Below are 26,275 nucleotides of genomic sequence, written 5' to 3'. Positions count from 1 at the left end.
TTGACTTGTTTCTGTGCTAATGAGCCAGAGCATATCAAATATGACTGAAACATCATTCAACAAGAAGTCTACACTTTTCACTGAGGAGCTGAAGAGTGACCCACGTGAGTACATACAGGAACTGCCTGCTCTTGACTATGTTCCTGGTTACCCATCTTTGGGAGGTGAACAGGCCACACTGTGTTAACAGCACTGTCATCAGAGCTGCTGGAACTATGCTGCTTTATAGTTTCAATCCTCAATGTATATCGGCTTCTAAAACTCATGTTTTAGTAAAATGTTACAAAAATTTAATAAAAAAACATTTAGTAAAAATGTTCTGGTTCTCCTTTCTCTTTGGATGAGCTGCTCTGGGACAATATCCAGTCCCCTGCTGTGGAGTCCTTGGTCTGACCCTGCTGGAAAGGCTGTGGGCAGGAGTTGGTGGTGCCCATCCCAACTGGGACCCTTCCCTCTTCCTGAGGGATCCCAGGGGTGTGGTGTGAGGGGAGTCCCCTCCTCCTAATCCCTGCTCTGCCATCTAGAGGGGGAGGCAGCCGCTGGCTGTGGGCAACTTGGTCTCGTACCCTCTTTTCCATCCCAGGGGTCCCAGGCATGCAGGTCCATCAGGATGCCCCACGCTGTGGAATGGGGCAGACACTGGGTGCTGCCTATGAGAAACTGCACGGCCCTGAGCCCCAGGTGGGATTTGGGGGCAGTGCTGTGACCCCAATTGTTGGGATGCCACCAGCACCAGCTGCTCCCTCCAGGTGCTCACTGAGCTGGGTGTGTGGTTAGAGCAGCTCAGGTTTATGATCTGATTGACAGAAGGTCTGAAGTAAGGTTTTCAGAGAATCACAGAGAGTCAGGGGTTGGAAGGGACCTCAAAAGATCAAGGAGTGCTCCAACCCCCCTGCCAGAGCAGGGTCACCTCCAGCAGTCACACAGAACACATCCAGGGGGGATTTGGATGGCTCCAGGGAAGGAGACTCCACAAACCCCCTGGGCAGCCTGTTTTGGTGGTCACAAAAGCTTCGTCCTGTCACGGTAAAACCGCGGACCTCTCACCAGTCTGTCCCTGTGGCACTGGGAGCCCTCGGGAAGGGGCTCCACGCTGCCCCTGCCCCAGCCATGGGGATGCAGCGGCGGACGGGCGGATGCTCCAGGAGGGGCTTCTGCCTCGGGCTGTGTCCCAGTCTGGCTGAATGGCAAGAAGAAAGCGAAAAACTTCACTCGGTGCGAAAAAAAATATTAAAATCTGAGAGGAAGGAGTGTGATTAACGTAGAACGGTTGCCGGCGGGACACGGCTGACAGGGTCCCGGACACCGAGCCGTGTCACTGAGAACTTCCCCGGGACAGAACTTCCACATGGACACGGGCACCCCAAGGGACATTCGGGGGCTCTCGGGCACGGGTACCCCACAGCCACCCCCCCACGGGGACACCGCGGACACGGGAGAGCCCAGGCGGCAGGGATCGGGCCGGGGAAGTCCCTGCCGGCACAGGGTCGGGTCGGGCCAGTCTCTGCCGGTACCGGGGCAACCGGGGCAGTCCTTGCCGGTACCGGGGCGGGCCGGGGGCGGTGAGGGGCGGGCGAACCGGGGGCGGAAGGGGCGGGCGCGGGGCCGGGCCGCTTCCTGCCGCTGAGGAGGGGCCGGGCGGGGTGGGTTCGGTTCGGCTGCTGCGGGACCGCGGCGGACCCCGCTCCCGGCGTGAGTGAGCGCGGCCCGGGCCGCCTTTCCCCGTCGGGCGGGGGGGTTCGGCGGGGGCTTCCCGGGAGTCCCCCCCTACCCCGCCGGTGCGGGGGGTCTGGGGGTGCGGCCTGGGCCCTCGGCTCCCGGGCACGGGCAGGGGGTGCCGGCCTGGGCCCTCAGCCGGTCTGCTCCCTCGGTTCGGTTCGGTTCGGCTCGGCTCGGTCCCTTCCTGCCCGCCCGGGGTCCGGAGGGAAAGGGGGCGGGAGGGAAGGGAGGTTCGTCCCGCAGCAGCCGTCGGGAACCTGCGGAGCCGGGGCCCCGTTCTGCTGGGAAAACCCAGATACTGCCTCGCCCAGACCGCAAAATCTGGGACCGGGGGCCAAAATGTAACCCCCCCCCGACCCCCGACTTTTAATGTGGGTTTTAAAGGGATTAAATCTGATGTAATCAGGGGGCTAAGAATAGCATCGTCCACATTTCCCAGCATGTGCAAGGTGCTCTGAAAGGCGTCTGGCGGCTGAAAAGCTGTGCAAGGGGTTATTTGGCTGTGGGGCAGCCGGTGGGACCCTTCCCCGGGGCTTCGGGGCATCCCCTGGGTGCCGGTGAGCAGCGGAGTGATGGATGGGGCAGGGGATGGAGCTGAGGATGGGGCAGGGGATGGAGCTGGGGATGGGGCAGGGGATGGAGCTGGGGATGGGGCAGGGGATGGAGCTGAGGATGGGGCAGGGGATGGAGCTGAGGATGGGGCAGGGGATGGAGCAGGGGATGGGGCAGGGGATGAAGCTGAGGATGGGGCAGGGGATGGAGCAGAGAATGGGGCAGGGGATGGAGCAGAGAATGGGGCAGGGGATGGAGCAGGGGATGGGGCAGGGGATGGAGCAGAGAATGGGGCAGAGGATGGAGCTGAGGATGGGGCAGGGGATGGAGCTGAGGATGGATCAGGGGATGGAGCAGCCCGGGCTGGGCTCCTGGTTGGTGTGAGTGGTACCAAAGCAGCAGGCATTGCTCTGCTTTATTTGCAGGAAAGTTATTTGCAGCCGTGGCAGGCAGCAAGTCTGAGCTTATCCTCTGTGAACCGGCAGGCTGCTGGGTCTGTGATAACGCAGCTGGAAGGTGTTGCATGTGAAAGAAGGAGTTTGGGGGTTTTGTTTTTTTTCTCACGTAGCCAAATAAAGATGCGGCAGCTTTGTAGTTTTAGTTTAAAATTGTGGCAAAAATGTTTTGCTGTTGTTGGATGCAGGCTCCAATCTGACAATCTCAGTCTTGCAAAAATGATTTTATTATGCCTGAGTTCAAGTTAATTGTTTTTAAATGCTGTTTCTGTTTATTTTGAGAGTTAGTCTCTTTTTGTCATTGCTTTTCCTGTAGTTTCACTGGTTTCCCATTTCTGGATGGGAAGAAAGCTGTGAATATCAATATTCACAGATTAATCTTCGGTCCTTCTAATACATGAAAAAAAAGGTTAAGCCTCCTGCTTTAAATAATGATAGAATTAAATTTATTCCTAATTGAATAGCCATTAAAACTGAAATCAAAGCGAGTATTGTAAAAAGGGTTAACTTGCATTAGATGTAGAAGTTAGTGGTTGCTGGTGGAAGGCCTGTGCAGTTTGGAACTGTTATTCTTTCCAGAAAATGAATATCTGGAGTGGAATTTGGGTGGGCATCAGGCAGCATTGTTGATCTTTGCAGAGGTACCATTATTAGCATCCCTCTTACCTCTGCAGCACGCAGCTGCCTTCAGTTTCCAGACAGGAGTTTTATCTGATACCAAATTGTGGCTCTGCAGTGTAGCTGCTGAGCAGTGCTCCAATGTTTATGAGGTGCCAGCCTGCCTTAAATCCTTGGTAAATGTGCAAGGGAGAAGTACCTCCTGCCTCAGAGGGAGAGTTACTTGAAATATTTTTTCCTTTGGAAGAACAGCTTTAAGGATTCAGGGAGGCAGACAGTTTACTGACTTTATGATGTGTGTATTCTGTTTGCCTAGAGAATCATTATGCAGCTGTGGTGAAATTACTTTTAATGATGATTATATTTTCTGCTGCTGTAATCCAGGCTGTGAATTTTATAGCTGGATAAGGGCTTGAAGGCAAATCAGTGCATGGGGGTGGTCAGTTCTGTTATCCTAGAGCCAGCACAAAGAGAAGAAAGGAGGTTGTCTTGCTTCAGAATGTCACCCTGTTTTGTTTTTTTTTCCTTTTTGGTTTTTTTTTCTCTTCTGGATCAGATCTTGAAGCACAGGGTGAAGGTTTCTCCTCACGGTGCATGGACGGAAAGCCAATGCGCAGGTAAGAGCTGGGAACAGTTCTGCTTCTCTCAGGCAATAAATCTGAGATTGTGATTTCCTAAGTGATGAGACCATAAATTTTGTCGTTGTTGGGTTTTTTTTCTTTAAGGCCCGGCTAGGAGGATTGGGATATAAACCAGTCATTTTTAGTCCTTGTTTAGATACTTTTAATTTTTGATATTTGCAAGACCAGATGTCTTGAAATGGTTATGCTGTTAGTAACAGTACAGAAGGCAAGGTACCATAATTCTTCACCCCCCATTTATCATAATAATTCAAATCTGTATTGAATTACTTAGGTCTGCAAATTGTGTGAAAAACTGCCTGAAATTCTAAGGGGTGTTATTTTTCCCTTACCTAAAAGATTTTAGTCCCTTTGATGGGTTGAGGTCTTTGGTGAAAAGGAGATTTCCTCTTCTAATTACAGATGCCAGCTGCCTCGGTTCTAATGAGCTGAAGATACAGCTGAAGTTTAATTCAGAGAAGTTCTTGCTGTGATTATGTCAGAATCATTATCTGTTATGTAGAGAAAAAGTTGTGGCAGTAAGTCAGCAGGGTGACAGGCTGGCAAACAGGACTGTGGTGGCAATCCCAGGGCAAAGCTTAGCAGCAGATACATCTTGGTATCTGATGCAGGTTGTGGGGAAGCAAAGTTTCCTGAAGTTCTGCACCTCTAAATGAAGTAAAGAGAACTCAGAGAATTGCTTAGTCTGTCTGCTCTCTTTAGGATGTGTAAAGCAGGGAAGCTTTATTCTGGGTAAACAGGAATGGAAGGGAAGGAGTTTTAACTGCTCATGGGTATGCAGAGCATTTCTGTCTCCAGCATTTGCAGAAACCATTTGTGTGGGTTCTGTGTAAAGGGGTAAGAAATAAATAGTCATTTAAACCCTTGAAGAGTGACAGAGTTGTTTAATTAAATGAACCCCTCAACTGCAACAAAAAAAGACTGTGCTGCTGCTTCAGTTGAGCTGATGCTTGGGACAGGATCCGGGTGTCACTGGGCCCTGCATTGTTCAGTATTTTTGCCCAGATAAAAAATGTGGTTTAGACACTGAGGACCTGTGTGGGACTTCTGCAGATGAGTACCAAGATGGATTAAGCAGCAGACGAGTTCTTCCATCTTAGTCTTCTACAAGAGAGGCTTTTTTACATCTTAACAAGTATAAACCCACAGCTTTTCATGTTCTTATGTGGTGCTCCATTTATCAAAGTCTTTTTCCACAATGGCATAAAATTGGTGACTGGCTTGGCTTGTGTTCTTGTTTTCCTTCCAATGCCAGCCCTGACCTTGTGTTTCTGCACATGGGCATCCTCAGTCTGGGTGAGACTGAGTTTTCTGGGCTTGGTCAGTGTAGCTAGAGACATGCACACCAGATCCTTGCTGTGTTAAACAGGATTGCAGTCAGGTTTATCTGCTTCTTGGCTCAACTCAGCATCACTGAGGACGTATACCTAAACCTGGCTAGGTAAGAAGTCAGTGATACTTATAATTACACTTTTAGCTAACTATTTCCTAGAGTATGGGTTGCCACAGTGAAGGATTTCAGTTTGCTCAGTTGGCAGGGATGGGTTGGTCACTTCTGTTGCTGAAGGCAATGCCTTTGGCTGGCCCCAATCAGAGATCTGTGTTGTAGCAGTTCTGTAATGAGTCCAGAGCATACTCCTTGTGTGTGCATTAAATTCAAAACAAGGCACTGACAGAAATTACTGCCAGGTTGGTTTGTTTTCTTTATTTGCCACTAAAATCTGTTGCTACTGAAATCCACTAGAGTATGGTTTTGGATTTCAGTGGAGGTTTTCAGCTCGAGACTTTGCTCCATAGGCCTTAGGTCAGGCTATTGTTTTCTGCTGAACTGTGTTAAAGCTTGCTTGTAATTGCATGGTGAAACCTGTGTTATCTTAAAGAAATGCAGGTTACTCTGACTTCAGAGTTAAGGAGCTCTGTGACAGTGTTGGAGAGATTTTTTCCTAGGTATGTGTTACAAGATTTTTTTTTTTTTTTTTGAGTTTTGGAAGAAGCTGCTGTAAGCTCTAAGGATTGTGTCTCGTAGATGTCTGTGCTGATGAATAAAGCTTTGGGAAGTGCCATAAATAAAATGGAGGCAGAGCAGCCTATTTATTTAGCTGATTTAATGCTGCAGGCTGCCTGTGTTCCCACTTGTCCTTTTCAGCAGTGTGCTACAAACCCTGATCCTTTGTCAGCCCTCTCTTAATGCCAATGTATTTGCTGTTTTCCCCAGCCTGGCATTTTGATGGGAGCTAATCCCAGGATATCTGCAAGCTGAGTGATCCTCAGCCTGATTCTTACTCACCCTGAGTGTTAGGAGCATCCCTGAGCTCTGTGGCTGTGCCATGGGAGAACCAAGTGCTGCCTTCTGTCTTTCACACCTCTGGGCTCCTGACTCATCATTTCAGTCTCTCTGCATATGTATGCATGCTGCAGCTCAATTGTTATCCTTGTGGAGACACATGCCATCAGATGGTGTCCTTCCAATTCACACTTCTGGGCTTGTGTATAGCAGCAACCCACAATGCTTAACATCAAGCATCTGGTTTGATCCAGTATGGAAATTCCCAACCCCATTGATCACTAGCTGCTCTGTTACCTCAAAGATCTGTTATGGATGAATCAGGAGTGCTAATTTGATTATTAATCTTTTTTTTTTTTTTTTTCTTCCATCCATTCAATTTTCTTTAATCATTAACCAGCACTTTCTCTCCTGGAAGGAGGAGGCTGGTTGCAATGCAGGCACTCAGGAGTGCCTCCAGCTTTTACTCACCAGGCTCCTTTTCAGTTAGTTAAAGTCTTGTTCAGCAGAGGCTCATTTGGGCAGAAAAATCCTGTTCTTCCCTGAGTAGGAAGGAGCAGGATGACTGCCTGGATCTGGCCAGCTGATCACTTGGCACGGGATGGTGCCTCCCCATTGCTCTGTGTCAGCAGAGTTTTGGGTGCTGGGACTGACAGAGTGCACTGTGTGCCTGGTAGCAGCATGGCCTGAATCTGATATTTCTGTCCTTAGAATCTGTGCCAGTTTAAAAACCTCTCTGAGATCTGCTTTAGGGCTGGTTTTAGTAGGGGTTGTCTTTGAGGAAAGCCTACAGGTGTGACAGAGGGGCTTTGATTGACAACCTGATCAAGAAGAAGCTGTCCAAAATTATTACAGTACCCTGGCTCTTAAGAGAACTCTTTCTTTTTTGTCCCAGAGGTTGGTTTGACACAGCTTGAAACCCCTAAGACACAACAAGGTCCATTTGGCTTGCTTAGCAAGAGCTATGCTCCACAGGGGGATTTTTGTCACCATCTTCTCCATCTCTTGGTAGGGGAATTAAATTGCTTACCCTCTGGCCTTGGGGCTAGGAGAGTAAGCCAGATAGGTAAATTAATCTTCAGCCAAGGTTTCTTGGTTTTTTTATAGGGATACCACTAAACTTAGATCTGTGTATTCTGCTGCAAGGAGAGCTTGGCTGTGCTGCTCCTGAGGAACTTGGCAGAGCTTTTAAAATGGTTTTCAAAGCCCACAAGGTGAATTTGGGCTGTGAGGGACAAGAGTGGGTGGAGGAGAGCAAGAGGCAGTGTGACAGCAGAAGGGTTTCTCAGAGGTGTCAGAAAAGGAGAACAGTGATGGATATAAAGAGGGAGCAGGGATAAAAACCCAGGCATTTAAGGTGCAGAGGCCGAACAGGAGCAAGCAAGCAAAACCCAGAGGGGAGACCCAGCTGGGTCTGTGTGACTGAGATATGAGGGAAGAGGTAATGGTCTGAAACATCTGAATATGATGATCAAGAAAAGGGTGTGGGGGGGAATGGGAGAGCAGGCTAAGATGCAAGTGAATAATTTGAGAAACTGCTTTCCCTGTGGATAGAAAGTGCTTTTGACATAACAATGAGGGGAGAAAGGTGTGAGTTGCTTTTCAAATTCTCTCCCTCAAGCATGCTGCAAAGTACATGGAGCAATGGCAAAGCAAAGTTTGATTCCTTTTCACCTCTGAGTCTGAGGAGAGGTAGGTGGTGGCAGCTCACAAATACCAGTGTACCAGAGCAGGTGGTAAAGGAGATGTCCTGGGTCTCTCCGTGTGTCACCAGCAGCCAGTGCACTCATTTATAACCATCAGCATTCTGATATTTTGCTCAGCATGCTTTGATTGCTCAAAGTGATGGTTTTCCTTTGAAGGGGGCAGAGGCAATAGTTTCCTGTGCTTTGTTTTCGTAGTAACTGGTGCTGGGAAGTCTCTTTAAAGGACAGAAATTCACATATGTTCAAAACATGGGAGGTGGCAGCCCAGTTCTGTGTGCGCTGACCCGGCTGCTGTAAACAGAGTTGGGTTTGGTTCTGGTTTCGGTCCGAGTGTGATGGGAAGCCTGGGGTGCAGGGAGGCATCTCTCCCAAGGGAGGTGTGGGGTCTGTCATCTCAGGTCATCCCTGCAGGAGGGCTCAGGGCAGTTTCTGTTCTCTGGAGTCTGGAGCATCATCTGTCAGCAGTGCTGCCAGGCAGAGGGGGTGGCATGGAGAGTGACAGAGCTGGTGTCTGCTCAGGAGTGTGGGGAGAAAAGGAAAGATACCTCAACTTCTGTAAGGACAGCAGAGAGCTAGAACATTGCAGGAGGAGCTGGGAATCCCCTGCTCTGTTCCAGAAACTTGGTTTGTATGTTCTCAGTGGTTCCTCCTCTCTACGGTTGCACTTTGTGTTCTTCCTTTCTTGTTAGGCCAATAGTTGTGGATACTTTGATTTTTTTGACTTTTTCCTGCTTGGTCTGATAATCCCACTTGCCTTCTGCAGTTTTTAGTCTGCCATTCCTGGGAAAGAAGAAACTTTTGGAATGTGTCAGAGAAGGTGGGTTGAGTCAGAAGCCTCTATAATTCAAAAACATCCAAAGAGGTGGTAATTAAATGGATATTCTGTGAAGCTGAAGGACACTTGTGGTAGGCTGCAGGCCACCTGGAGTTGCTGAGGGCTGTGTGGCAGTTCAGTGTGCTCAGATACCACAGCGATGAGCAACCCTGTCAAAAATGTTGATAGAAGAACAGACGGGTTTGGTTCAGTCATGCAGTGGAAATGTTTGCAGTGGAAATCCATCTCTGTCAGGGGAAACTGGAGTGGCAGTGGGCAGGTCAGTGACTCTGCTCTGCTGGGAGCCACTCTCTGGGCAAGGGGGTAGTGCTGAGCTCTGCTGGTACACGGGGCTGTGAGGAGGCTGCAGGTAATAAATTAAATCCCTGTGTTTGGTTGGGCAGTGCAGAGGTGTGTGTCAGACAGAGCAGGCAAACCCAGCTATAAATACAGCCTGCTGCAAGCTGACGTTTGTTTACTCATAGCTACACTTCGTTTTGGGACAGATTCTCCTTCCCACTGACCCCAGGGTGGTTTCCACAGCCCAGCAGGGGCACTGCTGGCCGGCACTGGGTGTGAGCTGTGGAACTGGTGGTCTCGGAGGTGCTGATGCTGTCCCTTGGCTTCCTCCCCTGCAGGGGGACCAGTGCTCGCCCAGGAGAGACCGGGATGGACGTGACCAGCCGCTGCACCCTCGGAGACCCCAACAAGCTGCCCGAAGGGGTGCCCCAGCCTGCTCGCATGCCCTACATCTCTGACAAGCACCCCAGGCAGACCCTGGAAGTCATCAATCTCCTGCGGAAGCACCGGGAGCTCTGTGATGTGGTGCTGGTGGTGGGTGCCAAGAAGATCTACGCCCACAGGGTGATCCTCTCGGCCTGCAGCCCCTACTTCAGGGCCATGTTCACGGGGGAGCTGGCGGAGAGCAGGCAGACGGAGGTGGTGATCAGAGACATCGACGAGCGGGCCATGGAGCTGCTGATTGACTTTGCTTACACCTCCCAGATCACGGTGGAAGAGGGCAATGTCCAGACCTTGCTGCCAGCAGCTTGCCTCCTCCAGCTGGCCGAGATCCAGGAGGCCTGCTGCGAGTTCCTCAAGAGGCAGCTGGACCCTTCCAATTGCCTGGGCATCCGGGCGTTTGCCGACACTCACTCCTGCAGGGAGCTCCTGAGGATTGCTGACAAGTTCACCCAGCACAACTTCCAGGAGGTGAGAAACCAGTGTGCTGGAATCCTGGTGTCAAATCTGTCGTGTCAGTGCCCGGGCAACCCTCACTTTGTGTTTCTTTCTAAGTCCCGGGTTGGTATCTGCTCATGGTGATGGGTGCCAGCTGTGAGCTGGGGAGGGAAGGAGGAAGGGGCCCTTGGAGGACTCCTCTGCACTGCTCTGTGGGTGAACTTCTCCTCTGGGAGCTGTGTGCTGGGGGCTCAGTGCAAGGCAGGGTCTCTGGCATGCTTGGTGTGGTACCTGGCGTGGCTGGGTGATGCTGTGAGATTCTCCTCCCCTTCCAGAAATGTTCCACAGGATTGGAGGGGAGAGAGGTGTTAGAGTAAGGACAGTACATCAGCAGCACCAAAAAACTGGGACTGGAAATGTGGGTGTGTGGGGGAGGATAACAGCTGCCTCAGTGGAGTCTTGAACTCCTCTGCTGTAGCAGAACCAGGATTTTGCATCTATTATTCAGCAGAAGTTGTTTGTAAGTAATTCAGATGTGTAATTTTGTTGCTGACCTTCATAAACCCAAGTCTCTCTTCCTTTGTTAATTCTGCCTAGATGATTTTGGAGGAAAAAATTTACCAGCATCTGGTTCAGAGAAGGAGCAGCATAATAATGGAGGTTTCTATGGTCAATAGCCTGTGTGGTTCTTTACTTAACTGTTACACACCCAGATGCAGAAAGGAGCCCAACACTTGAGGTGGTGTCTTTCCTGAGCCCCAGTTGGAAGGGCAGGAATTTGCCAAGTGTGCTCAGCATGAAGGTTTGCTAGAGAATTTTACACAACTTGCACTCTTCCATGCCCTGGAACAGGTAGCCTGCTGCAGAAAAATCCCTTCTTTCCACCTGCCTGACAGGTAGAACCTTTCCAAAGGGAGTAACTCTGGTACTGATTCTGGATGCTGATTAATTTCCCCAGGGAAGTTGCAGTATGTAAGTGCTCTGATTGATTGCAGTTTGATGACTTTTTTTTTTATTTCCCACCCCCAGGAATTAGATTGGAATTATATTAATTTCAGTTAGGTCATACTTTAAGAAAATGATGAGCAGAAGCAAACACAATTGAGCTTGACTGTTGGACACATGGAAGATGACAATACTTTGTATTTAACTGTAGACCTGTGACATCAGTTTACTCTGAAGGCTGCACTGAAATGTCTTTCCTAACCATGAAGAACACAATTTGCTGTTTAAGATAAAGAGGTTGTTTTCTTTCCAAAACTTGGTGATTTCCCAAAAGCCCTACGTTCTTGCTGGCCATTTCATGTGCTCTTTGCTTGCTCTGAATTTCTTCTCTTCTGAATTTTTCTTTGGGAGCAGGATGGCTAACCAGATGGTTGTTTATTTTCAGTGCTTGGTGGTTTTAATGGTTAGATCTGTGCTCTTCTCATTATTACATGAGTAGGGCATGCTTACAAGCCTCTAAATAACTTTTTAACTGCGTGACAATTTTGTTTTAAAGTGTTTTAGCATTAATACGTGCAGCTGGCTGATAAGAGCTGCCAGCTCTGGGGCTTTTTATTGTTGCATCCCCCCGAAGACAGCTTCCTGTCTTCCTTATCCCTGTTAAAGCACACAAAGGCAAAATACTTGGGTTTCAGCAAGCACTCTCCTCCAAGATGATGCATATTATAATTGACTTAACTGAATCTGGAAAGCAGTTGCTTGGATTAGAGCACAATTTCCTTGGCCTGGGCAGGTTTTGGTGTCTGTTGCAGTGCCCCAGGAGTTTTGCAGTCCTTTGTTCTTAATGATCTTTTCTTTTGCTTCCACTTTTTCTCTGCAGATGAACCTCAGTGGTGCTGCTTGTTGGGTTTGTATTCTGCTCTGCCCTTTTTTTTCCATCTGGAGAGTGGATCTCCATCTCTGATGGCAGCCAGTGACTTGGCTACTTAATCATCCTCCTCTGTGGAGGCTCAGAATTGATAAAAAAAGTGCCCTGCTCTGCAGAGGCTGTGTGTTCCTCCTTCCTCCTGCCAGAAAGACCTGTAAGATGAGAAGTTCCTGAATGGCAATGTAAAATGTTGAGCACCAGGCACCAGGCCAACCCATGCAGTTGCTGTGGATGCAGTCTGGACTGCTTCACCCCCTCTGCCCTGCTAGCCTCTAGTTCTATTAATTTTTATGTGTAGTGCTGCATTACATCATTAACTTCTTGGTAAAGTGTTTTTCTGCCTTTTCCATTCCCCTCAATTTAATTTGTTGCCTAAAACTCCTCGTGGATCTTGTGCATGTAACATGAAATGGTTCTATTAACAACTATGTTGTACAAGAACAGGCTTTGTATATTTTTTTTTTTTTGTTGTTTCTGACATCTATATAATGGGAAAAGATATACTTAAGGATTAACAACTTGTACTTTTTATTGACAGGCAACAGTTGCACTCCATATTGTATACTCATGCCATTTACTCTCTCTGTAAATGCAGTAATGTGTGTGAACACTCTAGAGGAAATGAAACCCATCCCATTCTTGTTTAATAAGCAAATGAGTCAAATAGGCCATTAATATTAGTCAGATAATTATTAGGGTCTTGATAATTAAGCCAAACTAAACCAGAGCATTTTAAATAATTATTTGTTTTACTGTGCAAACTACTAACAAGTGGCATAGTATTAGTACCTGGGTTTGCCATGGGTGCAGCTGAGCTTTCTGAGGGACCATCCTTAACTCAAAAGTTTCCAGAGGCTCTGAGTCTGAGTCTGCCCATGTGGCAGGGAGGGATTTTATGGAGAAATGCTGATCCAGAACTTGAATGACCAGCCCAGCTCTTACTCTGGGGCAGCAGTGTGTGTGGGATAACCTTGCTGGGGCTCTTGGGATCCTAAACCAAAGTCTGGGCACTGGTCCCACTGCCTCTTCTGCTCCTTTCAACTCCGTCTGGTGTTGTCAGTGCTTCCCAACTTTTGTCTCTTCGTGCACTGCTCTCACTTAATTTCTGTAGCCCATTGGAAGGACTGCACAGCTGACTGCTGCTGAGCTGATCGGGTCAAAGAATGTTATTTTTCCTTCATTTATGCTGCAGATCACAAAATAAGTCCTGGATTTCTAATGTGGTTGCAAGTGATAAGGCCAAGCTGATGCTGCTTTCTCTCTCTGAGCCTCTCTCAGGCGGCAGCCCCCAGGCTGGGAGTGCCTTAGGGAAGCTGGCAGTTACCAACCAAACCATTGCTGCAGTTGTCTTTATTTCAATTTTTGCCTCTTTCCCTGGTGTCTGTGCAGGAGATGTGGGGGTGCCTGAGCTCTGTGACCTCTCAAGGCAGTTGCAGGCTCTGGGGTGTCTTGTGTGAGCAGCTAAAGCCTCCTGAGAAACTTGGTTGCTATCTTGGCTACTGAAGGAATGAACATGTTTGCAGATGGTTGGTGGCTTGAATATCACAAGAGATCAGTTCTTAGGAGGCTCTGGTTCCCCCTGAAGTGCATTTGAACTTGTGCATGCTTCATGGATATATTTAGAGCAAATGAAAGAGGCAGGATCAAATGAGTCCATCACCCTCTCCTGAAACATTTTCTGTGGTGTCACAAGTCCCCTTTCAGGAAGATTTTCCATATTCTCTGTGATGCCTCTGGTAACTTGTTTCTGAGACTTATTTTTGTGCTCTGTTTTGAATTTTTTAGTGAACAGAGCCTCTCTATTCCAGTACCACTTTTGGGTCACGATGTGTTTATCACCTACACAACATTCTTATACTAGAGGCAGCAAAGGGGGAGACTGACTGTAAAGAAGGGCTTTGTTTTTCCAAACTTGGAAACCCGATCAGTGTGTTCAATGGTTTTAAAATTGTCCTATAAAAAAAAAAAAAAGCTTTGTGTAAAATTCCCTTTCAGTTGCATGTAAAGGTGTCTGTCTTGCTAGCAACTTTGTGCTGCTCTGTGCAGCAAACCCTTCCTGTGCTCGTGTCAAACCTGAGATGGGGATTTGGCACTGCACCAGCTCAGCCCCTTAGACTCCAGTTCAGGCAGACTGTGTCCCCTTGGGCTGAAGTGCTGCAGTGGTGAATGGCTGTGCTGTTCTGGCCACTGTCCTTACTTTGTTGTTTTTTTTTTTCCCCCCTTTTTCATTTGACCAGGTAATGGAGAGTGAGGAGTTCATGCTGCTCCCTGCCAACCAGCTCATAGACATCATCTCCAGTGACGAGCTGAACGTGCGCAGCGAGGAGCAGGTCTTCAATGCAGTGATGGCCTGGGTGAAATACAGCATCCAGGAGAGAAGACCCCAGCTGCCACAGGTAGGCTGGAGCTCAGGCCCATTTCAGGCCACTTTACCCAGGGGAAGGGTAATCAGGGCTGCTGTGGAGGTGCCGTGGTTCTGAATGCAGGCAAAGCCACAGTAATTCTGATTCCCAGCTGTGCTGGGTGGCTTGAACATCCCCTTCGTGGAAGTTGGAGGGTGCAGTGGGTAGAGCCCTCAGTGGGGGCTTTGTTGGGTTGTTTCCAGGTAGGACTTGCCAAACTGGGTCATTCCAGTAGTCTGTCGAGACAAACCTGCCTGCAGTGTGTTGTATGAAAAGGAAGTGATGGATAATAAAAAGCTTGTCTTTGTTTGAGCTGTACCTTTAAGCTCTGCAGAATGGTTTTCTGGAAATATGATGCTTCATGTGAGCCAAGCCATCTCCCAGAGAAGCACCCATTCTGACCAAGCTGTCAGCCAGAAAGCCTCTGAAGTCTCAGGCTCTGTGATCAAAAGAGGTGTGAGTCTGCCTGCCTCAGTGTTTCTGCTTTGGAAATAGACATTAAATCCAACTTTATTTAGTGGAAAGCTTTTGAAAATTATTTTGAATAAACAAACCAGAAAAACCTGCTGTTCTCAAAGTAGTTCTGAATGCTCTTAGAGCTGTGTGCCTTTTCAGGCCCCTTGTCTATGCCTGCTTGGACCTCTAAATGCTAAACTGTTGTGAAAGATGTGTGGTTTGTTACTGCTCATTTACTGCACAGTATCAGCCCCATTTGAGAGATAAATGGTTGGGAAAACTTGTAACTCAACCAGTGTTTCAGGCAGGTTTATTGACATCTATAATTTTGTGAAGGTTTCCAATTGTGACCTTGCTTTCGGCTGTTAACAGACCCGGGGATTGTCCCATTTCAAAGACTTGTTTTTCTGTATCTAAATTGGTACACTGGAAAGGCCAAGGTGCTGTCAGATAAGCTGCATTTAAGTGAGATGTCAGGGTTTGGGTGTATAAATAATGGTGCCTGCCTGCCAGAGGGATTCCCAGCTCTTTATAGAAACAGATTAGCCAGTGTTTTGGTTTCCCTCTGGCTTCCTGCAGCTCTGTGTTGGTGTGTGGCTCAGCAGACGTGCTCTGCTCTGTGTTTCAGGTCCTGCAGCACGTCCGGCTGCCACTCCTGAGTCCCAAGTTCCTCGTGGGGACAGTGGGCTCTGACCCCCTCATCAAGAGTGACGAGGAATGCCGGTAATTCCCTTCCTGCCCCACACAACTGACCCGGGGTTTGGGGCACTCGGGTCCCTCCTGTGCACCCCTTCTCTAAAGCTGTGCTGATTTCCCAGTGGGTGCTGGGTGATGTCCCACGACCTCCTCTTCTGCAGCTGGGGGGAGGAGAGGTGTGAGCTGTGTGTGTATCACCTGAGGAACACCCAGCACTGGGCTCTGGAAGTGGTGTTGATCCTACAGGTTCTCAGTGAACCAGTAACCTCTTGAGTGCACAGTTTGGCTGTTGGTAGAATACCCCTCAGCATTGTTTTCCATTTCACAGTTTTGTTTCTCTAGCCGTGGCCTTTCATTGCAGCTTACCACCTGCATGTCATTCATACTTCCATGAGGACTTGAAGTAGTTTTTCCGTGTAAAGATCTGCACTTTGACAACTGAATTGGATTCTTTACAGTCTGCTGTTTCCCACAGTGCTAGTGCAGGGAAACTGTCCTTCCCTTCTCTTATGGTATCAGTCTCACCTTGCTAGTTCTGTATCCTCTGTAAAAAGCTCAGGGGACAGGGAAGTAGGGCTCTTTTTTGTTGTTGTTGTCTTTTGTTTTATTCAGGGGTTTGGAATATTAGGCTTAGTCCAGGTGGCAAGTCATGAATGGATGAACAGTGTGAGCTGGACAGAGCTGATGGAGAAAATATTCATCAGAAGGGTACTATCTCCATCTATTGGTCATGTGTGTGTATTATGTATTTGTGTGCTTCTCAACTCCTGTTTTGTTCCTAGGGCAAAACAACTAATTGTTCAGTTTGAGCTTGAGGCAGCCTGTGGTTTTCTGCTTTGTGTCGTACGCCTGACTCTTGGCACAGTTTTTTATCAGGCTTTATAGCAAGCAGTATCTATTATTCTGGCCAAGTATTGGCACAGGTCTGCTGCTGTCACAGTGTAAATGGCTTGTGGGCAGCTGATGAGTGTTGAGGTGACAGTGTACGTTCTGACTGAAGCCACTCACCCACTTACCTGATCTGTCATTTCCTGAAGTACCAGTGGTGGCTGCCCTGGCCATCAGATTTTTCTTTCAGTACCTTTCTCCTGAGAGCAGTGAACTGGGGGAATTAACATTTTCCTGTCTTGCCCAGGGATCTAGTAGATGAAGCTAAAAATTACCTGCTCTTGCCCCAAGAGCGGCCGCTGATGCAAGGACCAAGAACTCGGCCACGCAAACCGATCCGCTGCGGGGAGGTGCTCTTTGCAGGTCTGTACAGCTCCTGCTGCAGGGCTTCTGGGGACAGGGCTCCTGGGGACAGGGCTCCTGGGGACAGGGCTCCTGGGGACAGGGCTTCTGGGGACAGGGCTCCTGCCAGGCTGGGCTCCACAGCCTGTTTCTCAAGTGCATTATCAGCTGGGAGAGTGGGTCTCTTCAGCTTGGGGGAGACGGAGGGGTGAGCTCAGTAATGTGTGTAAATAAGGAGAGGGTGAGTGGCAGGGGGGTGCATGGTGTCCCATGATTGATGGGACGTTCTCAGTGGTGTCCCATGACAGGACAAGGGGCAATGGGTACAAACTGGGGCATAGGAGGTTGCACATAAAGGTATGGAAAAACTTTTTCCCTGTGAGGGTGAGGGAGCCCTGGCCCAGGCTGCCCAGGGGGTTTGTGGAGTCTCCTTCCCTGGAGCCATCCAAATCCCCCCTGGATGTGTTCTGTGTGACTGCTGGAGGTGACCCTGCTCTGGCAGGGGGGTTGGAGCACTCCGTGATCTCTTGAGGTCCCTTCCAACCCCTGACTCTCTGTGATTTGAGTTAACCTACAGCTCCTTATTGTGTGATTTCTCTGGTGCAATGAACGCCAGAGTACTCGGAAACTGCATCTGTTCCTCTTGACAAGCCGCATTCTGCCTCCTTCTCATCCTCAGGATGAGCACCTCAGAGATGGGGTTCCAGGGGGGTTCCAGGGGGGTTGTTTGTCCCAGGCAGTGTTGTGATGCTGTGTTGTGTCCCTGCAGTGGGGGGCTGGTGCAGTGGGGATGCCATCTCCAGCGTGGAGCGCTACGACCCGCAGACCAACGAGTGGCGGATGGTGGCTTCCATGAGCAAGCGGCGCTGTGGGGTCGGGGTCAGTGTCCTGGATGATCTCCTCTATGCTGTGGGGGGACACGACGGTTCCTCCTACCTGAACAGCGTGGAAAGGTAGGTCTGTGCCTGGCCACTGTGCAAAAAGGTAGCTCTGAATGTTTAAAGTGGGCTGCAGCCTCTTTAAAATCTTGTTTTGCCTGCTGTTTTCTGGTTCTGCTGAAAACCTGAACTTTGGGTTACACGTTACTTCCTCCTCTCTTCTATCCACCTTGTCAATATTGCTAGGACTTACTATGACAAGCCTTTGTAGCCTTTGGTGTAAGGCAGGAATACATGAAAGAAGGGTCTGGTCCTGGTTAACCCCTGCATTGCTGGTTTGGTTTTAGCATTGCTGAGGAAGGTGAGGTTACAGCGAGTGTTTCTTAGATGCTGAGGGGAAGATCCTGGAGTTTTACTGAAGTAATTACTGGGTAATTAGAGAAATAAGGAACCTTGGCATTCATGCAGAAGTTGGAAAATAGGTCAGTTTTAGACCTATGGAAGACTTAAGTCAAAAAAGCTTTCCCAAACTTTGTAGTCTGGGGAGCTGCACATGGCAATCCCTGTGCTTAAAAGCTGCCTGACTCCTGGTGCTCTCAAGTCCAATGAGCTATACAAGTATCTCCTTTCTGCCTCAGCCTGCCCTTCCACCCACCCGTCTCCCCAGACACTCCCAGCTTCCCAGATCATTACCCAAGCCTTCCATCTGCCACGTTCTGCACATCTCTGCTCCAGGTTTCCTTCTCTCTGAATTCCCAGCTCACTCTGGTTCTTTCCTCTCCTGTCTCGAGGTGCAGGTCTCAGTGCTGGCTCTCGTGTGAGCTCCAGAGAACACACAGCCCCATGTCAGCCAGTCCCTGGTAACCTGCTCTCTGGAGGGTGTGAACCTTTAATCTGCAGTTGGAATCATCTCAATTTGAACATTCCTGGATTAACATGTGTTGGGTGCATTACATGATTTCTGGGGTTTTATCCAGCTTACAAATAGCTGTGTTGCAGTTTAAGCTCAAGACAGGGAAGTTTCACTGCCTCAGTAGTTCCCAGGCACAGGAGAATGTGAAGCCTACTTAGGGAAGCAACTTGTGCTGTTTGTGTTTTTTTTTTCTAGGTATGATCCAAAGACAAATCAGTGGAGCAGTGATGTGGCCCCCACCAGTACCTGCAGGACCAGTGTTGGAGTAGCAGTTCTTGGGGGCTACCTCTATGCTGTGGGTGGCCAGGATGGTGTCTCCTGTCTCAACATTGTGGAAAGGTACATTTTAATTTGAAAAAAAATAGTAAAAAAATAGCAGGGCACAGAATTTTTATCTGGAGAGAATAAGGTCAGCTTTCTTGCCCCTTTGTGAAGATGCCAACAGTTTGCTAAGCTTTGGAGTTGTGTTCTTTTGCTAGGTATGATCCCAAAGAAAACAAATGGACTCGAGTGGCTTCCATGAGCACCAGGCGCCTGGGAGTTGCAGTGGCTGTGCTGGGGGGCTTCCTCTATGCTGTGGGGGGCTCTGATGGGACATCTCCTCTCAATACTGGTATGCTTTTTGCTGTCCTTTAATGCACTCAGCACTCGTCACGGTCCTGTGTGTCCTTAGTGTCCCCAGATGGCTGTTGGGTATCTTCAGTGATCAGTTTTACTGCAGTTCTTCTTTTTCAGATTTTAATTTTGCCATACAGTAATTCACTCCCCAGACTTGTGAGCCCCTGTTGCCTGGTCGTGTGGGTTTTAAATTTATTTTTATCTTTCTGGATGCTGCATTTGGCAGCATGTCCTGAGTACAGCGAACTTGCATAACAGTTGCAAGCAAATATTTTTTTTTTCCCCTGCAGTAGCCCTTTCCTGCTGTTGGAAGGAAGGTGCCAAAGGTAAAAGTACTGCAAGGGGGTAGTGCAGGTGATTTTGCAGCACTGCCAGCTCAGTTTTGAGATGCTGACTGTGAGTGTCTAGGAGTGGAGGCAGAAGGGAGAACAGCCCGTGTTCCATAGAGGAGGAGCTGATAACAAACCGATTTTTCAGACATTTGGTGTGTGGCAGTTGTGGAGTCTTTGCAGACTTTGTTTGCAGGCTGAAAGCTGGCACTGAGCCCCACTGTCCCTTGTCCTAAGATGTGTCCTTTGCCCTGCAGTGGAGCGCTACAACCCCCAGGACAACCGCTGGCACACGATTGCACCCATGGGGACAAGGAGGAAGCACCTGGGCTGTGCAGTGTACCAGGACATGATCTATGCTGTGGGGGGCAGAGATGATACCACAGAGCTCAGCAGTGCTGAGAGGTACAACCCTAGAACCAACCAGTGGTCTCCTGTCGTGGCCATGACGTCCCGGCGCAGCGGGGTGAGTTGCCCGGTCACAGGGTGTTTGGGTTGGAAGAGACCTCCAAGCTCATCCAGTCCAACCTTTGGCCAACACCACAGTCTACTAAACCCTGGCCTTAAGGACCAGCTCCAAATGCCTCTAAAACGCCTCCGGGGATGGGGACTCCAGCACTGTCCTGGGCCATTCCAGTGCCTGACAACCCTCTCAGTGAAAAAATATTTCCTGACATCCAGCCTAAACCTCCCCTGCTGCAGCTTCCATCCATTCCCTCTGCTCCTGTCACAGTTTACCAAGGAGCAGAGGCTGTTTCCCTCCTCACTCCAACCTCCCTTGAGGCAGCTGAAGAGAGCTTGTGCCTGGGTTTGCTTCTCCAGACTCTGCAGAAGGAGGTGGTGAGGGCAGGGGATACTCTCATCTCATCTCATCTCATCTCATCTCACCAGGTTGCTCTCTTGGCTTCCTCTGTACCTTCACCCCTTCCTCTGTGAGGGGAAGGGCTTGCACACAGTCAAACCTCTTTAGGAAGATGAGGGAATGAAGTGGTGGCTGTGTCACACCACAGACAGATGTTAACGTGCCTGAGAATGGGGACGTGGAGTAATTTGTGGGGCTTTTTTAATAGTTCTGGTCTATGGGGTCAACCAATGAAGCCTGAAACAGAGGAGTTCTTTTTGTTGTTCTCTTGGTGAAGCAGCCATAGTTGGTGGGAGATACCATTAGAGAACAGAATCACAATTAGTGCCTGGGTCTCATCCTGCAATTAGGTGCACTTTGCATGATTTAGGTGAAGGTACCTACCTGGGGGAGCCCTAGCAGTGAGGTACACTTGTAGCTAAGGTTTTGTCCCTTGCCTTCTGGGTTCCAGGCTTTCACTTAGTATGTTGTCTTTCTTCACCAAGTCCTGTGAGCATGGGGATGTCCTGGGAACAAATGATTCACATAGTGCTTTGAGGAGTCACTGTGCCTGGGCAGATGCAAATGTAATGAATATTTACCATGGGACACTGGATTATGTGGTAAGGAGTGGATTCCTTCTGTCTGTATGTTGGTGTTTCAGTGTCTGGTGAGGCAGGAGTGAATCATCATGTGAGGAACTACTGGTTGTGAAGGCAAAGAGGTTTTCATTTCCATCCTCAAAACACTGTCCAGCAGTATTTTCTGGCTCCTGATGGGGCACTCACTGCTGTCTGATGAGCCCCTCTGTATTTGCTCCCTGTGACACTGCTACACAGATCCATCTGTACCTCCAGCCCTCCTGACTTGTCTGACTCCCCCAAACCCAAAGCAAGGACCATGTTGCATTGTGTTGTCTGCTGTGATGCCACAAGATATTTTCACTGAGAGCAAACTGCCTGAACCACAGAACTGTTTGAGAGTTCAGAGATTCTGTGCTTCAGCAGAAAGACAAAATAGAAAGGCTGGGAGGCCAAGGTGCTTGCAGGTGGTCCAAGTCCCAGCCCAACAGGAGCAGGCCAGGGATTTACATATGGTTCCTATAGTTCAAGCAAGTGGTTGGTAGGCTGGTAGATATTCTTGTGCACATGCATTTTACACTTGGTGAAGAATTTCTGTCCAAAAAATAATAACTTTTGGCTTATTAAAGCTTAGGATTTTGTGTATCCATTCTCATTTAAGCAGTTCCAGTTCTTGTAGCTGGCAATGAGGGGAACCTTCTGCTCTTTCCAGTCTTCTTGAAGTTCTCTTATTCTCTTTTTTTATTTTTTTTTTTTGAGACAAATATTTAACTTTTCATCTGTCTGTATTTTTTAGACTCTTTTATTTGTCCTTTCACCCCTCCCCTCAAAAAACACCTCTCCTGCAGACTACCTTTCACCAAGCATGGTTACGAAATCCTGTTATTAGTATTTTTCATTTTAACCCTTCCTTTCAGGACCTGTCTTTCCAGGACATCCCAGCTAAGGAGCTCCTGTGTGTGGTGGTTGTTTTGCAGGTTGGCCTGGCAGTGGTCAATGGGCAGCTGATGGCAGTGGGGGGCTTTGATGGCACAACGTACCTGAAGACCATTGAGGTGTTTGATCCAGATGCCAACACATGGAGGTAACTCTGGAGTTTGTGAAGCAGCCTGGGAGCCACCTCTGGCTGTCACCCAGCTGAGCTGGCAGTGCCCTCTCTAGCAGTGAGGAACCTGGGTGTGGGAGCAGCAGCATGGTCATGGTCATGGTCATGGTCATCTTGGGTTGGGGTTGGCTGGCATGAAAGTGTAAGAAAGAGAATCACAGTTTGAAAAATAGCCCAGTATGCCATTTACCCACAGCATCCCCATGGCCATGGCAGCTCAGAAACATTTTCTTGCAGATTTATGCTTCAGTTCTGGCCATTGGCTTCATTGTAAGTAAAATGCCAGTGAGTTTTCCATGGGTTTTCCCGTCTGAGTATCCCAACAGATTCAACAGACACTTAATGATTCAAGTCTTCCTGCTTCTGTTGCAGGTAGGAACATGGTGTATAGATGGGTTATAGAGGCTCAGAGAAAAGGAATGACTTAGCAGGCTTGTTGGGTGGCAACAAAAAGGTTCTAACAGAACCTAGTTTGATTTTTAAGTGCTGCTTTGGAACATAACAAAAATGTTCCATGTTGAGAGGGAGAGAGACATATATCCCATATGTTTATTTTAGGCTGAGTCTCTTCTGCTTTCTAATAAAACTTGCCCTTAGCAGAAGGAGCTCACAAGTCATGTAGAATCCAGCCTACTCATTTTTTGCTTTCAAGCTGAGGCTCTGATCCTTTTGGGAGGAGCTGAAACTGAACTCTGTGAGCATATGATGGTTTTTGCCTCTAAAGCTGCAAGACAGCAATTGGAAGAATTCCATCTGATTTACAGGCTGAGAGGAAGCATACAAAGTTGCTGATCAAAACTGAGCACTGATCAGGAAGGCCATTTTTCCTGTGTCTTCCCTACTCATAACTATACTTGCAAGCAGTTATTTCTTCCTAAATCTAATGAGTGTTAAATTTCAAGCTGTCACCTGTATTCTTGCTGCTTTTGTGATCTGGTCACAGTGGGGAATAGAAAGAAATTAATGATCTTATTGCTTCCAGCCTGGCAATAGTAGTAGATGAAGCCTTTCCCTGTGAGGTGAGCATTCCTAAGAAGCAGTGGAGGAGCTTCCCCTGGTGTGTAGAGTTCCAGACAATGGCTGTGGAACTGCTGAGTAACCCATCTGAGCAGAGAGTAATACATCCTTTGTATTCCTCAGCTGGGTGGTTTCAGCTGCTTGCAGGGACAGTGACAGTAATGAAGTTACTGGAGTTAGGAGTTACTGCCTGTGCAGTCACAGAGGTTTAGGAGGGTGTTCAGGGGATTAACCTGTGGGTTTTTCCCATTCAATACCATCATCTGTGGCCTTCTGTTTGCTGAACTTCTTGCTCAGTGAATGATTTTTTTTTTTTAAGTTTGTGTAGCTTGACTGAGAGGTGCTTCTGACACAACTCAGGTTTAACAAATTGCATTGGTAGGAGTTGTTTGAAGAACTTTTTTCTCCTGTTCCTGCCAGCAGTCTGTGGTGGCACAGGGGGGAATATGCAGCTGAAGTGAGTGGGATGCTGGAGTCTAGAGGGATGAGATTTCCATGTGGAGTGCAGGCACTATTTCAGAAACATATTTTTGAGAAACAGATGGTGCTTGAGATCTGTTACGTCTTGGATGGATTAGCTGAATGCAGGGTAACAGAAATATGGAAGAAATCAGTTGAACTGTAAGCAGCAAACCTGTCCTTCTGCTCCCCAAAACGTAGCCCAGGGTCAGCCACAGCCTGCGAAGCTCTTTCCTCCCTTGTAAGAGAGGAAAAGATGACCAAAGAGAGGGGAAAAACCAAATGGTTACTGCAGTAGCAGCAACCCCTGGTGTCAAAACAAGAAGTAGTTCCTGGTTTGAGGCAGCAAGGCAGGAGCAGTACAGCTGCTGCCTGGGAAGGATGGAAAATGAGGGCTGCCAACTTGTCCTGGGGTGAACCCCAGTGAACAGCAGGGTGCCTGTGGGTGCCTGTGGGTCCCTGAGGGTCCTTGAGGGTGGCTGGGGGTGGCTGGGGGTCCCTGAGGGTGCCTGGGGGTCCCTGAGGGTCCCTGGGGGTCCTTGAGGGTGCCTGTGGGTCCCTGGGGGTGCCTGTGGGTCCCTGGGGGTGACTGGGGGTGGCTGTGGGTGACTGGGGGTGGCTGTGGGTGGCTGGGGGTGACTGTGGGTGCCTGGGGGTAACTGGGGGTAACTGGGGGTGACTGGGGGTGACTGTGGGTGCCTGTGGGTGCCTGTGGGTGCCTGTGGGTGACTGGGGGTGACTGGGGGTGGCTGGGGGTGACTGTGGGTGCCTGGGGGTGGCTGGGGGTGCCTGTGGGTGCCTGTGGGTGGCTGGGGGTGACTGTGGGTGGCTGGGGGTGGCTGGGGGTGCCTGTGGGTAGCTGTGGGTGACTGGGGGTGACTGTGGGTAACTGGGGGTGACTGTGGGTGCCTGTGGTGGGTGCAGGGGTGAAGGAGCTGAAGCAGAGTGAGCACTGAGGCCTGTTCTGTCCTTGCAGGTTGTATGGGGGGATGAACTACCGGCGGCTGGGAGGAGGAGTTGGGGTGATCAAAATGACACACTGTGAGTCTCATATATGGTAAGCTTCCCCTGGGGGGGCAGGAAGAGCCCTGGCTTCTCCTTCCCAGACAAACTGAAGAGACTTGGTGACACTGGAGCTCTTGGCAGCCCCGGTCTGCAGGGGCAAGATCCCATGTAACCCTTTGCTGGTGACTCTTTTTCTCTGGAATGATAAAAATGACTCTGGTCAGAGTGTGCCCAATGGGAGACCACGTTGCCAGACTCCAGGGAGCCACTGGACAAAAGTTAGGAATGTTGCTTACGTCCGTATTTTTTTCTAAATAGTCTACATTTTTGAATCAACCAAACTGTAAAAGTTACTGTAGCTTAAACAATGCCAATGTGGAGACTACACACTATTCTGGGAGCCTGGCAAGGAGGAGGATTTCCTGCTTCCCAGCCTGCTGTGTGAACGGGGGATGTGGCAGCTGTGTGGTGGGCAAAAAAGGAAAGTGATACAGAAAACATTGCTTTTGCCTTATTTACAGAGAGCTTCTAAAAAAGTACTTGACCTGCAAGGTGCCACCTTTGCACAGAAGCTTTTCTGTGCACAGAGTATATTTATTTTTTCAGTTAATTTGTATCATGTGTTTTCTTTGTATCGCTCACCGTGAGAATTCCAGCTTTTTATGTACATATGTATGTGTGCATATATATATATATATGTATTTTTATATGTATATATATATGTATGTATATGTGCCTGTGTGAGTGGAGTCTTGAGAAGCTGGTGGGCAGGGCAGGGCTGTGTCCTGCCAGCTGCTGTGGTTCCAACCCTTGTGGTGTGTTTTAGGATCTCTTAAGAGTGCAGGAAAGCTCTGAGGATGGGTGCCATGAGTGTCCTTCCAGTCTTGCTGGAGACAAGAAGCAGAACTGGAGCTCTCAGCTCTCGACCTGAATCAGTGAAGTGCCCCAAAAGGGTGAGAGTGAAAAGGATTTCAAACGATGCCTTTTGACTGGATGGTGTAGGGTACAAAAGTTCAGCTTTTGTCTCTCCCCTCCCCCCTGGATGTGAACCTAGGAGCAAATAGCTGCTGCTGACTTACAGAACCCTTCTTCTCACCTTGCCTGCTAGATGGCAGCCCTTGCCTGAAGCTGGGGTGCAGGTTATCAGCTGTTAATTCTGACCAGCCTAGGTCCAGTGCTCACTTCTCAGGTTCTTGCTGGAATGGCAAACCCACAGTCAGCTCCTGCTGGCCACCAGCATCATCTTACAGCTCCCTCCTGCCTTCCATCTCTGTCTGCAGAATTCCTGCTGTAAAACACTGACTGTGGTGAGGTGGTTCCTCTCCCTGGTGGTGGGTGTTCTGCACTTCACCTGTGTTGGTTTAGAGCAGGTATGAGGCTCATGAAAGAGTTGGGAGGGGAGGGACTGTTTGCTGGCACTGTGAGAAACTGCCATGGTTCAGTGGCTGCTGGGGGAGAGGAGGAGGAACTCTAAACTCAAAGGTTCTGATATGTTTGTACTGTAATTCCTGTCGAGTATGAAAGAGTGACCTTTTGCACCTGATACAGTGTTGGACCCTACTAAATCTGATTCTGAAAGAGTCCTGTAAATTCCAGAGACGAAAAAGGCAGCATTGACATCTTAAGTTCTTTTAACTTCATCTGATTCATGTAGCTCAGATTTTAATGTGCTTGAATATAGTAAAAATTACAATCCAGTAATAAATGGGTCATTAAAACTTTTTTAAAAGCTCCTTTTCCCCTAAAGGTTGGTATTCTTGTGTTTACATACAAAGATCATTTGCACCTTTACAAGGAAGACAAGTATTCTGTAAACAAATGTTTACATGTATCATTGATGCTTTTTTCTAGCATGAGTAACTTGTATAAATAGTGCTATCTTAATAAATTTCTTCTATGCTGTT

The 26,275-nt window shown here is 48.7% G+C and overlaps 1 protein-coding gene across 4 annotated transcripts; it reads left to right on the top strand.

Annotated features, from left to right (window-relative positions):
• Positions 1-1,612: 1,612 nt before the first annotated feature.
• Positions 1,613-26,275, top strand: KLHL20 (kelch like family member 20). Of its 4 annotated transcripts, none has more exons than XM_071751378.1 (13): positions 1,613-1,692; positions 2,159-2,276; positions 3,901-3,961; positions 9,428-10,001; positions 14,079-14,237; positions 15,328-15,422; positions 16,531-16,646; positions 17,395-17,578; positions 18,612-18,755; positions 18,896-19,029; positions 19,621-19,829; positions 21,763-21,869; positions 24,343-26,275. In XM_071751378.1, exons 3-13 carry the CDS (start codon positions 3,939-3,941, stop codon positions 24,425-24,427), a joined length of 1,830 nt encoding a protein of 609 aa, XP_071607479.1. In that variant the 5' UTR covers positions 1,613-1,692; positions 2,159-2,276; positions 3,901-3,938; the 3' UTR covers positions 24,428-26,275. The 4 variants fall into 4 exon arrangements, with proteins under 4 accessions (XP_071607479.1, XP_071607480.1, XP_071607477.1 ...); XM_071751376.1 differs by lacking the exon at positions 2,159-2,276 and adding an exon at positions 8,739-9,069 and having other exon boundaries at positions 1,616-1,692; XM_071751377.1 differs by lacking the exon at positions 1,613-1,692 and adding an exon at positions 8,739-9,069.

This window comes from Heliangelus exortis, chromosome 8, assembly GCF_036169615.1.
Source record: "Heliangelus exortis chromosome 8, bHelExo1.hap1, whole genome shotgun sequence".
NCBI classification, from domain to species: Eukaryota; Metazoa; Chordata; class Aves; order Apodiformes; family Trochilidae; genus Heliangelus; species Heliangelus exortis.
The sequence above is the reverse complement of the archived record's forward strand: the minus strand, read 5'-3'. Positions and strand labels throughout refer to the sequence as shown.

Coding starts and splice junctions, on each gene's coding strand:
- KLHL20 (XM_071751376.1), top strand. CDS start 8,969: ATGTTGATAGAAGAACAGACGGGTTTGGTTCAGTCATGCAGTGGAAAT. Junction 15,423..16,530: donor AAGAGTGACGAGGAATGCCG/GTAATTCCCTTC, acceptor TGTCTTGCCCAG/GGATCTAGTAGATGAAGCTA. Junction 18,756..18,895: donor TGTCTCAACATTGTGGAAAG/GTACATTTTAAT, acceptor TTCTTTTGCTAG/GTATGATCCCAAAGAAAACA.